Here is a 13,493-nt window from a genome sequence, read left to right on the forward strand (position 1 = left end):
GCTGGAGGACTAATGAGGAATTATTTAGCTTGAATGTGGCAATCCTCATGATTCCACCAGCATTCAGTGTTCAAGTTCATGAAGAGAATGACCACTTAGACAAAATAATGATTGCTGTCATCTATGTACTATGTCAGGTATGGACTACCAAAAGTCATAGAGTCGTCGAGATATACAGCACAGAAACAGGCCCTTCGGCCCAACTCACCCATGCCAACCAGGTTTCCTAAACTGAACTAGTCCCATTTGAATGTGCTTGGTCCATATCCCTCTAAACCTTTCCCATCCATGTACCTGTCCAAACATACTTTAAATGTTGAAATACTACCTGTCTCTACCACCTCCTCTGGCAACTCATCCCCTCTATGTGAAAAGATCCTCAGGTCCCTTTTAAATCTTTCCCCCTCACCTTACACCTATGCCCTCCAGTTTTGGACTCTCCTACTCTAGGGAAAAGACCTTGGCATTTCACCTTATCTATGCCCCTCATGATTTTATAAACATCTATAAGGAGGTATTATCCTCCTACATTCTGGAGAAGAAGTCCCAGCCTATCCAGCCTCTACTTATGATTCAAGCCTTCCAGTCCCAATGACATCATTGTAAATCTTTTTTTTGACCCCTTTCCAGTTTAATACCACCCTTTCTATTGCAGAGCAACCACAGTTGAACACAGTACTCCAAATGTAGCCCTACCAATGGCTTGTACAGTTGTTACATAACGCCCCAGCTCCTGTACTCAATGCTTTGACTGATGAAGGAAAGTGTGCCAAATGCCTTCTTCACCAGCCTGACTACCTGTGACACCACATTCAAGGAACTATGTACCTGTACCCCTAGGTCTCTCTGTTCAACAATACTCTCCAGGGCCTACCATTAACTGTGTAAGTCCTGCTGTGGTTTGTCTTACTAAAATGTAACATCTTGCATTTATCTGAATTAAACTCCATCTGCCATACCTTGGCCCACTGGCCCAGCCGATCAAGATCCCATTGTCATCTTAGGTAACGTTTTTTACTGTCTACTACACCACCAATTCTGGTGATAATCACAAACTTATATTCTCATCCAAATTGTTTATATAAATGACAAACAGCAGTGGACTGATCCCTGCACCACTCTGCAGGTCACAGACTTCCAGTCTAAAAAACAACCCTTTACCATCACCCTCTGTCTCCTACCAGCAAGCTAATTTTGTTTCTAATTAGCTAGTTTGCACTGGATCCCATATGATCTCACCTTACTGATCACGCAGACAATGTCTACCGCACAGCTCTCATCTATTTTCTTTGTCACCCCTTCAAAAAACTCTATCAAATTTGAGAGATTTTAGAGACCTGATCTCACTCATGGACTATAGTGAGACTTGGACTATGTGTTAGTGATATATCAGAGCATTGGAGAAATGGGATGACCATCAAACAAATGCTTGCTGAAGTGAGCACGAAAAGCATTCAGACAAAACTCCGACCAAATCAACTACAATGGACTGCATACTGTTTGGATGGCTGAAAAACATCTCCCCTGCCAGGCTCTTTCTCTCAAGTCTCAAAAGAGTTCCAGAGGAGGACAAATGCTTCAAAGACACTCTAACCCTCTTCCTAAAACATGGCAGCATTGACATTAATAATTGGGAGGAGTTTGTTACTGATCGTTCAAAATGCCTAAACTTGTCCATGAAGCTACATCATGGTCTGAGTCCAAAGGCCTGAATGATGAGGCAGAGCAGTGGTGGAAAAGGAAAAAAAGGAAAGACAATCCTGCATTCTGGACTCCACTAAATTGTCCTGCCAGATGTGCCCAAAAATCTATGAGTCAAGAATTGGCCTTTTCAGTTACATGAAGATCTATGACAGAGTTTGTGTCACTGAGTAGATGCTATCCTTAAATGGGACGGAAGAAGACACCAAAGAGATGAGGAAAGTGAAAAGTATGCAAGAAAAAATTGAAACTTGCTTTGAACTTTCAGTAAAATAACAAAGGGTGAAATAAGGAGTGAGTAGTTAGGATTTGGAATGCAGTGCCTAAGATTCTGTAGGAAACACAATCATGGTTTTCAAAAAATTACAGGAAAATTATCTGAAGAGAAAATAAATGGCAGGGGTAATGGGAAAAGGTGGGGATTGGGATGAGCTGATCTGCTCTTGTAGAGAGCTGACAATACAACAGGTTGAAAGGCCTCATTCTGTGCTATAGCCATTCAATTGTGCCATTGTGTAAATATGTTTTACAGGAAAATTTATTTGAAATGTGCACAGTATTTTTATGCAATGGAAAACAAATAACATTTTCTAGTTTGATACAGGACTACAACACCATTTATGTATTGTTTAACTTCTATTCAGCAATTTCCAGTATACTAAACTAATGAATACAGTTATGAACCAGATGTGCAGCATTTCAAACATCTGACAAGCGGTTTAATATGTTGAAAACATGTTATAGATTAAATAATTGATAAATAAATAACTTACAGTTCTCATAAATTCATAGATTCAATAGATTCAATCAAAACAGTGCACCACACTGGCACATAGATAATGCATTAATTCAGTTCAGCCATTGGCTTGACTGTCAATAGAACAACAAGAAATCCAGCCCGTGCTTTATAGATTAGAGATTCTCATGATGAACAACGACAAAAAATTAAGCAATCAGATGGACACTAACTCACATTGCATATTAAATATATTACATGTAATAAACTTATTATAATTTAACAATAAGGGGAAAAGTAAAAATTCTGCTTTCTAATTGAGAAAATCTACTCTGTGCCTGAGAATACTAATTAGTCCATTGTAAAGGACTAACATCTACTAATAAACATCTACCAATAACAAATCAAAACTACTTTCTTCAGCAATGTACACTTTTCCTTGCTTTTTATTAGAAAACAAGCACCATACAGTTGGCAGGTACAAGAGCATCAATACAATTAGTAAATATACTTATTTCCATCAGTACTCCACCAAGCATTTTTGAAGGTTATTGGTTGTAATCTGAAGCATTAAACACAAGAACCTTGAGTTGCCTCAGAACCAGCTGGGAATTTGCTGGGTCTTGGGAAGGTGGAAGTGAAAAAAGGAGCAGGACCCACTAATAAAATAAGACTGGAATTCTCCAGTGTTGCACGCCCCGCTACCGCTACCGCAGCCAGCTAGAATGGAGACTTCAGCGCTCAGCTGTTCACAGCAGCAAGACTGGATTATTCCATACATGGGTGAGGTTGGAGAACTCCAGCCTAAGTCTCTGCCTCAAATATTGTGCACTACAGTTTCCTACACAAAATGGAGTGATAATATGTTCCCTGTTTCTGCAGGCCCGGCAGAAGGACTGGTAGAATCTCATCATCCCCTTAGGTTCCCATCTCCCGAAACATGATCATATTGGACAATGACAAGAAAATAGCAACCAGCAAAATGGAGTGGTGTAAGTAAGGCTCACGGGGGTAATGCCCTGAAAGACCTCAGAAGATGAAAGGGGTGATTCTCAATGTATTTACCAGTGAAATAGAATGGGTAAGCATGGCATTGAAGGATGAGATGAGTAATGAGGTAAATAGAGTAAAATAAAAAAGTTATGTACTGAATAAGCTAAATAGTAGTTTCAGTCTCCGCGGGCCCCAGGAGGACTGGGAAGGCAGTGAATGGAAGTTGCTAAGGCAATGTCGCCACTGCACATGGCTTTGGACAATTTGTTCGAAGGCCCCTCCCAAGACAGGAAGGTGAGGAGGCAGAGAGGCCTGTCACCACCTAGGTTTACCCAGGCTGGGCAAGAGTGCCCATCATATCTGGCCACATGTTGGAGGCAGTGGCCTCTTCCTGGGAGTGCCATGGCCTCTCGCTGGCCAGTGTCAACAAGGCTCTGTCAGCCACCAGCTATGATATCTGTAGATCAACATGTGGGCGAACCAGGAAGTGTGGCAGATGACCAGCGTCAGGGTCTCAGGCTCCTTCAGGATCAACCAGCAGTACCTGGAGGGCCAGAGCCACCCAGCTACAGCCCTGACCCCCAAAGCCCAAGGAGGCGGCTAGCCATGGCAGAGAGCGGCTGCTTGGTCCAGAGTCAAGATAAAGAGGAGCCCAGCCCAGCTGAAGAAGAAATCAGGAGGAGGCTGGACAAAGACAGCAGGTGACAGCGGGCAGAGAATAAGTGCCAAAGCCACTGATGTCTGGAGGTTGAGCAGGCAGCCTGGTCTCCATGAATTACCATAGCCTATATAGGGATTGAACCCACACCCTTTCCTACCTCACTGTCTAGCCACCTAGCCAACTGAGCTAACCAACCCTGAGGGAAGTTATAGCAGAGATAATAATTAATTAGAAAAACATGTAGCATCAGAAGGCTGGTAGATAGCTAACAAAATTTTACCATTAAAGAAGGGGGACAGAACATGTCCAGGGAATTATAACCATCTTAACATCAGTAGTACAAATAATAATGGAAAAAACATCTAGAAATGAAAAAATGTAACAATGAATAGTCACCATGGATTTCAAATGGAAAAGATCCTGCTCAGCCTTACTTTTAGAATTTTTTAAGGAAGTAACAGAGATAGTAGACAATCATACTACAGTAGATGTAATTTATCTGGATGTTCAAAAGACGTTCATTACTTCATCATACAGTAAAACATAAGTTAGGAAAAGCACAAAGCTGCATTGAGGTTATCTACAGTTGTCAAGCAGAACAGGTATTTTTATAAACATTGTGGTTGGGAACAATGAGGTACTTCAGATGCATTCCACCATGAAGGGGAAGATAAATAAACAAAAAAATTAAGCTGTCAATCAAAGGCTAGTTAAAGGTACTGGACTGTGAAATTGAATGAAAACAAAGGTTTTCAAAGGCTTGCAGGAGATTTCAAAGCACTTTGAAGGTTAGAGATTCAAAAAATTTGCAGGGATTTCAAAGGACTTCAAATGTTTGCAAGGGATTTCAAAGGATTTCAGCTTTCTAGGAAAGCTCCGAGACTTGATAAAAATGCAGTGCTAAAGGGGCTGAGAGCAGCCATGGTGAAGGAAATTCCCCCTCATGAAAGTGATTTGTCCTGTGAATCAGATAACGTCAAAGGGGTCTTCTCATGCACCTGCATCTTCTTACAGAAAGGTAATCCCTTCTGCAGAATGGAGTGCTGCTTTGGTTTGGAAGCCTTCCAGATGTTGAGGGGGCATGGAGACTAAATTGATCTATCACTTCAAGATTTTCACAAAACACAAGTAAGAATCAAGATTTTGATCACAGAGCTATATGAAATCATAATGCCAAGAGTGATCTTCAGCTTTCCCAGGGCTAGAAGGGACAATGTAGCCACCCGATCCCCATCATGGGGGGACGTCTTGAGGTCAGTTATTGCTCCCACAGGTCTCTTGGGGAACCCTTGTTCTGCATCCTAGCAGCAGCAGACAGACATCTGGGTAGAGCATTTACTTCCTTGACCCCCCGAAGAGTCCAATGGGTCTGTTCAGGGTTTCACTATCAGGGTGTCAGTGTCAGGGACAGTGCAAGGTTAGTACTGCCAAAGAGCAGGATCTGAAGGGAGAGCCCAGGGCCTGAGAGGACCCTATATAGGAGTCTTTGTTGAGTGGAGGGAGAGGGATCAGGTCACCCTCATGCCTTTGTTTTGTGGGGAGGGTGACCCATTCTCTCAGTTGGTGGTTGGGGGGAGGTTCCACCTCTCTTTGAGGGGTTGAGACTGCTCAATGGTCAATTGGGGTTTGCCCTTTCTGCTATGGGAAGGAAGGGGGCTGGTGTCTGAACGTTGAGATTGGGGCATCCTTTAAAAAGGGCACCCCAATCTTAGAAAAGCCCACTGGAGGGAAGGAGGATATGCTCCTTTTTGATTCCTTTTTTATTGCACCAGCTGCCTTAAAGCAGGTATATTTAAAGATCTGAGACAGGCAAGGGAGAAGATAAGTGCCTAAGTGGATAGGATTTGGGGTAAGGTGGGGGAGATCAGAGAGGCAAGGGGATTGGGGTGAGTGGGCATCAGGGAAGTCAGACATGGGGGTTGAGAGTTCAGTCACTGGGATGGGCGTAGGGGTTTTAAACATCGGGTCGGTGGCATGGGGGTCTGGGAGTTAATGATAGTTATTGGGGGGGAGAGCGGGGAGTGGTGGTAGGGGGCCTGGGAGTCGGACATCAAAGTGGTGGGATGGGTCAGGCCAGCAGGGGAGAATGGACAGCAGTATGGGCATTGTGGATCAGATATTGGAAAATGCATGGGGATGCTGTCAGGCTTTGGTGGGTAGACCAGGTCAGAGTATTTTCAATAGTTACTCAGAAGTTGGAAGAGTTTTTAATTTTTCTAACTTTTCAGATTAACTATTAGTGTAACTCTTGTGGAACCATCTGAAGTTAGCAATTTAAATTACATTTTCAAATCATTCATATCACTAACATTACTACCTAGAGGAAGTTAGCACTTCTGGGCTAGCTTAACCTTACAAATGCTTACTAGGGAGGTTCCGAGAGGGATTCCCCAGCGCATCTTTGGAGTACCCCTCAAATTAATGCTGGGGATCCCAAAAGTCATAGCGCTCTCCCTTTCTCTGCCTTCTCTGTTAAGATATTAGTAAAACAAAAGTGATGCTCAGAGGCCATTGAACCCCTGGGGTGATTGGGGACCCACTGCCCATGACACCCTGGTAATGTCCATCTGACATGCCCCCCTGGCACTGATGACTTGGCACTGTCCCCTTAGCACCACTCCCATAGCACCCTGCCAGTGTCAGCTGGCAGCGTAACAGGACAGTGCCAACTTACACTGTCAGATTGGCACTGTTAAGGTGCCATGGGACTGTGCCAAGGAGATGGGGGCCTGAGAGGAGGTAGTGCCTGAGGGGATGGAGCATGAAAGGGGTAGAGAATGAAGCGGGGGGACAGAGCATGAAGGAGCGGCATAGTTAGGCTGGCGATCTATGTTCAGGTGGAGGGAAACATGCCTTCAATGAGGGACTGGATCTCGATATCTATTAGGGAAGGAATGGGGGTCTTCAATTTCACTTTGAGATTGGGCCACCCATTAAAAATAGCGCTCGATCTTTGTAAAGCCAGGGCTGCCAGCACATTTAGGCCCCACCCCTCTCAGCTGGCATGTTTAGGTCCCAGCCCTCTTCGAGCTGGTGCAAAGCTTGTCCCCTCCCAGAAAACTATGAAGTGCAGAAAGATCACAATCACACCAGATTTGCTGAGACAAATCTCACCGGTCTTCTCGCCCAAAATAACACTTTGTCAGTTTCTGGGAAAATTCTCCCCAGTGTTTGCAGTAAACATTATGAGAACTCAACAGCGTCCAATCCTCTCCAGATAAGAATATCTGCTGTGCTTAAATCAGAAGCTAACAACTACTTATCAAAATGAAAGAATTGCAGCCAAAGTTCAATCTTTGCCAAGTCAATAGAAAATCAAATATTGAATCTAAATTTTTTGATGAAAGATTTGCAATAAAATAACAAATGTTGAACCAGCGAATGAACCATTATTAATGATGTGAGTAAATAATTCTAATTTGTTGTATCACTTACCTGTAGAATATGGCTTCCCAAATTCTGCTCGAAGATATTAATGGCCATGGAGCTTGGACTCCTCCTGCGTTGTGCTCCTAAAGCTAAATATAAGAGGACGAACACTAATTATTCAAAGGTTAAATCAAACTACTGCTAATATCCCCAGGTAATAGATGTCAACGCCTCTACTTTAATTTTCTGAAACATTATGGGATATGTTTATGTTTACAAAAAGTGGCAAAACATGTCAGCAATAATATAAAGTGGATTGCCTTGCTTAACGATCCTGTTGACTTTTTTTCACTAGAAACACTCACAGAATGATCAATGCTCCAAATGAATTCAGTGAAGGCATACAAACTTTGAGTTGAGTTAGAAATAACTGGATGCTGTGTTTGGGATAATTATAAGTTTTCATCACTTTAGTGAGGGGCGTTGCTGAATTTTGGAGTGACCCTTCCTCATTCTGAAATAATTCCTCTGCTGCCTTTTTTGATGTTGACCATCTCCTTTTTGTCTTGAGTCTTCAGCCTGTCTGACTGCTTGATATATATGTGCCTTTAAAAATGACATCTTGATGCAAATTGCTGGGATTAGGATTTGCTTGCCACCTTAATTGGTTGGCTGCACATCTGCTGGCCCTTAATTGGCTCTTGCTGGCAAGAACTTGTCAGAAGTCCCACCACCAGACTATGCATGGCTCTGGTTTGAATTTCCATCCAAATTTGGGTCCTCTGCCCAATCAGCAAAATTCACCATTAATTCTTTGTCTCTCTCGGCAGCTGAATGTTTCTCAGCATTTTCTGTTTCTAGTAGCACTCTTGATCGTACTTGGAATAAAATATTCATACTTTTTATCCATGAGGTTACAAAAAACTACCATCTATTTCTAATGTCTAATATCAAATATTTCAAATAGGAAACACAATAAATGCATTTATTCATTTGAAGCAGTCAATCTTTCAGATGTTAATAACTAGATGATTAATAAAGTTCGGAATGGGACCATTTTCCAATTGCCAATATAGATCCTGTTGGATTGACTGGTGATAAATTGATTTGGATTATGATAGTCTTCTCTCAGAAGGTGATCTATTCCCAAAATTATGGACAAACTGGCTGCCAAGAAATTTTTAATTCAGCCTTCTGTGTCAATTAATTGAATACAGTTATATAATGACATAAATTCAACACCAACAACGAGCTCCCAAGTAATAGTCAATATTCTGGCTTGAAATGGCTGAGCTATTTTAGGATCTGATTTTAATTATAGATTCATAGTCATAGAGTCAAAGAAGTTTACAGCATGGAAACAGGCCCTTCAGCCCAACTTGTCTATGCTGCCCTTTTTTTAAAAAACCCTAAACTAATCCCAACTGCCAGCATTTGGCCCATATCCCTCGATACCCATTGTACCCATGTAACTATCTAAATGCTTTTTAAAAGATAAAATTGTACCCGCCTCTACTATCTCTGGCAGCTTGTTCCAGGCACTCACCACCCTCTGTGTGAAAAAATTACCCCTCTGGACACTTTTGTATCTCTCCCCTCTCACCTAAAACCTATGCCCTCTAGTTTTAGACTCCCCTACCTTTGGGAAAAGATATTGACTGTCTATGCCCCTCATTATTTTATAGACCTCTAGCTCTAGCTCATCCTTTAGCTCTTACGCTCCAGAGAAAAAAGTCCCAATCTATTCAGCCTCTCATAACTCAATCCATCAAGTCCCAGTAGATCCTAATAAATCTTTTCTGCGCTCTTTCTAATTTAATAATATCTTTTCTATAATAGGGTGACCAGAATTGCACGCAGTATTCCAAGTGTGACCTTACAAATGTCCTGTACAACTTCAACAAGACATCCCAACTCCTGTATCCAATGTTCTGACTGATGAAACCAGGCATGCCAAATGCCTTCTTCACCACTCTGTCCACCTCTGACTGCATTTTCAAGGAACTATGAACATGTACCCTTAGATCTCTTTGTTCTGTAACTCTCCCCAACGCCCTACTATTAACTGAGTAAGTCCTGCCCTGGTTCAATCTATCAAAATGCATCATCTCGCATTTGTCTAAATTAAACTCCATCTGCCATTTGTCAGCCCACTGGCCCAATTGATCAAGATCCCGCTGCAAATGGAGCTAACCTTCCTCACTGACCACCATGCCACCTATCTTAGTGTCATCTGTAAATTTATTAACCATGCCCCCTATATTCTCATTCAAATCATTAATATAAATGACAAATAACAGTGGGCCCAGCACTGATCCCTGAGGCACACCACTGGTCACAGGCCTCCAGTTTGAAAAACAACTCTCTACAACCAACCACTGGCTTCTGTCAAGAAGCCAGTTTTGTATCCATTTAGATACCTCACCCTGGATCATGTGAGATTTAACTTTATGCAACAACCTAGCGTGCAGTACCTTGTCAAAGGCTTGCTAAAGTCCATGTAGACAATATCAACTGCACTACCCTCATCCACCTTCTTGGTTATCCCTTCAAAAAACTCAATCAAATTTGTGAGACATGATTTTCCACTCACAAAGCCATGCTGACTGTCCCTAATCAGTACTTGCATCTCTAAATGCCTGTAGATCCTGTCCCTCAAAATACCTTCAAACAATTTACTCACCACAGATGTGAGGCTGTGGTGATGTGAAAAGCCTGTAGTTCCCAGGCTTTTCCCTGCAGCCCTTTTTAAACAAAGGTACAACATTTGCCACTCTCCAATCTTCAGGCACCTCACCCATGACTATTGATGATTCAAATATCTCGGCTAGGGCACCCCCAATTTTCTCCCTAGCCTCCCACAACGTCCTGGGATATACCTCATCAGGCCCTGCAGATTTATCTATCTTGATGTGCATTAAGACTTCCAGCACTTCCTTCTCTGTAAAATGTACACTCCTCAAGACATCAATGTTTAATTCCCCAAGTTCCCTAACATCCATGCTTTTCTTAACAGTAAATACTGATGGGAAGTATTCATTTAGGATCTCACCCATCTCTTGTGGATCTACACACAGATTACCTTGTTGATCCTTATGACGCCTTAGTCTCTCCCTTGTTACTCTTTTGCCCTTTATGTATTTGTAGAGCTCTTTGGATTCTCCTTTGCCGTATCTACCAGAATAATTTTGTGTCCCCTTTTTGCCCTCCTGATTTCTCTCTTAATTCTACTCCTACAGCCCCTATACTCTTCAAGAGATTCACTTGATCCCAGCTGCCCATGCGCATCATGTGCCTCTATCACCTTCTTGACCGGGGCCTCAATATCCTGAGTCATCCAGAGTTCCCGACTTCTGCCAGCCTTGCCCTTCACTCGAAGAGGAATTGTTTGTGGATTATGCCATTTTGATACTATGACCCATTTGAGATAAGTCTAAACCTCCGTCTAGCACATGCTGGGGAATTGCAGACATGTTTCCTATGACTTCCCATCCAATCCCTACATTGTACCAACATTATTGTTTCCCATGTCTTTGCCAACTACTCCAGGAGTCTCTCTTGCCCATAGCATGCACGCACACACATGGGCAAAATATCGTGGGCTGCTGTGCTAACCACTGTGCCACCCCATATAATAACATATCTGAAGTAATTGGTTGATCCAGAATTACAATTATCATTGTTTACAAGTTGGATTTTTGATTTTTAATATCTCAATGTAATTTTCTCTTTTCTTGCTATGTCCACTTGAACTAAGCACTCGTTTTTAACCAAATAATGCTTCTAATTTTCCCTAACTTCAACACTCTTCAATGTTGCACTGAGATATGTGCATACATTTACCCCCTTATTTTCATTTTTATGTCCTTTTTCTTTGAAGAAGTGACTAGTTTCATCTTGGCATCTCTTAACCATGTTTGAAGTTAAATATCTTAAAGAAGCCTAAGATGGACACCAGGCTTGTACAAATCCTTGTGCGTCACTATTAAATAATTTCAAAGAGAACCATAATATATTTTGATGCAAGAAACAATTCAGTGGAAAAATCCATGATCCATTAAACATCACATTGTTGGATTTTTATATAACTAGTCAGAACACAGTCATCAAGAAAAGAACATTTGTGTCTTGAATGATTCTCTATGGCAGTGTTTTATTACACAAGACTAGCTTTGACACATTTATCAGTTTTATATCAATTTTGCGTTCAACATTGAAAAGAAAACTTTCCAGTGTAAAGTTTAGGAACATATATATATGCATCTGTCTTGGTGAGACTGAATAGGTGAGACTGATTTACATAATCTTTGGGCAAGTAAATCGTCTGGGTACAACAAACACAAGAAAACCAGATGATGAGATGTACTTGTCAGAAAAGTAGCCTGTACAATTTCTCATGCACTAACTTAAATGGATGAAAAGATTGGTGGGTTCCAATAGGCTATTTAATTTTCCCCACTTTATTTTTTTTGGATTCAATAAACGTAGATAGAAAATTGCTGTAGGTGCAGGAACAAGAGAAGGAAAATACATTTAAGACAATGAGGCCATTTATTCCATCATATCAGTGCTAACTCTCTGAAAGGACTGTTCACGAGATGGAAATCTAGTGAACAGTCCCCTGCCCTTTCCATCTGTTGTCCATCACTTGAGTACTACAGAATATTTTTTAACATCAACATGAATTTTAAGAGTGGATCACAAATGGTAAGGAAGCGAAGTTCAATGTTAATAACTGCAGGTTCATTTAAATAATATTTGCATATGCCAGGCACAGATTTATTAGCAGCTGTTGGTTGTTGACTTTGCCCTGGAAGGAAAATATTATCAAGAGTTTCTAGAATCAGGATTCAACTCAACATCACCTCATCTTATTTTTCTCTTTTTTCCCAAATTTGCCTGTAACCCGGCATAATAGTCCAAGGAAATTCTAGGGTCAATGATTGATAAAATCCATAGTGTTGACTCATTGCCAGCTGCCCTCAAAAATTCTACAATCTGCTGATTTCCTTTGAGCAACATATTAATGTTCTGATTTTCCTGGAGGGTGCTTAGACCCTCTATTCTGAAAAGAATCTTTTGCGTTATCAGTACCCTAACGTGGCATTCACATTTGGAATTTATAAGTGTTCTCAGATTGGAACTACAAGTTAATTGGGACCAATACACTTGCAAATAATTTTTTTACCACCTGTTGTAAGAATCTGCTACACCAGGATTCTCGTAAGAGCTACAGGTTAATGATGTATCACTAGTTTTTTACACTATTTACAATATGTACATGATGAATAACAGAGAAGACACACCTCCCCTCAGGGCAATGCACCCTCCAGTACCTCAGACATGACTGACTGATATCACTGCTGCATCATCATATGCCCCAGAGATTCTGTTAACCTATTATTTTATACCTCCCCCAAGTACATTAACTTATTTTTAACAACAGTATGAAACTATATTTTAACTACTTACATGACCTTTGCTTTTGAATTATTTTAAGTTCATTTATTAGTGTCACAAATAGGATACATTAACACAGCAATGAAGTTACTGTGAAAATCCCCTAGTTGCCACACTTCAGCACCTGTTCAGGTACACTGAGGAAGAATTTAATGCATCTAACCAGCACATCTTTCATACTGTTGAAAGGACCCGGAGGAAACCCATGCAGACATGAGGAGAACAAGCAGACTCTGCGCAGTGACTCAAGCTGGGAATCGAACCCAGGTCCCTGGTATTGTGAAGCAGCAGTGCTAACCACTGTGCCATTACCGTCTCTTTCTGCCTCTCTCAGAAACCCTCAGTTATAGATAGAGTCTCTGGGTAGCCTTCACCACTCTGCCTGAGCCTGTCTGGTGACTTCTCCACTGAGTCAGAGGTGTGGAAAGGGGTCTTGAGGTGGATCAACACCATTTGGAGTGTCTGGAGTGCTTAGATCCATTTCTCATGGTAGTCGAAACCCTGCATGCTGGTGGGTATGAGTGCAATGAGGGTTCATCTGTTTCTTCAGATCCTACCAGATGCTCTCTGGAC

General features: G+C 41.6%; 1 protein-coding gene across 3 annotated transcripts in view; it reads right to left on the reverse strand.

The window, feature by feature from the left end:
• npas3 (neuronal PAS domain protein 3) overlaps positions 1-13,493 on the reverse strand; it is a 1,239,764-nt gene that overhangs the window by 590,175 nt on the left and 636,096 nt on the right. For all 3 annotated transcript variants that reach the window (XM_080202857.1, XM_080202858.1, XM_080202859.1), the window contains exon 4: positions 7,527-7,609. In XM_080202857.1, coding sequence (XP_080058983.1) covers positions 7,527-7,609 — 83 coding nt within the window. The remainder of the gene's footprint in view (positions 1-7,526; positions 7,610-13,493) is intronic.

Source organism: Carcharhinus amblyrhynchos, chromosome 14 (genome assembly GCF_965287045.1).
Source record: "Carcharhinus amblyrhynchos chromosome 14, sCarAmb.v2.hapA, whole genome shotgun sequence".
In the NCBI taxonomy this organism is placed as follows: domain Eukaryota; kingdom Metazoa; phylum Chordata; class Chondrichthyes; order Carcharhiniformes; family Carcharhinidae; genus Carcharhinus; species Carcharhinus amblyrhynchos.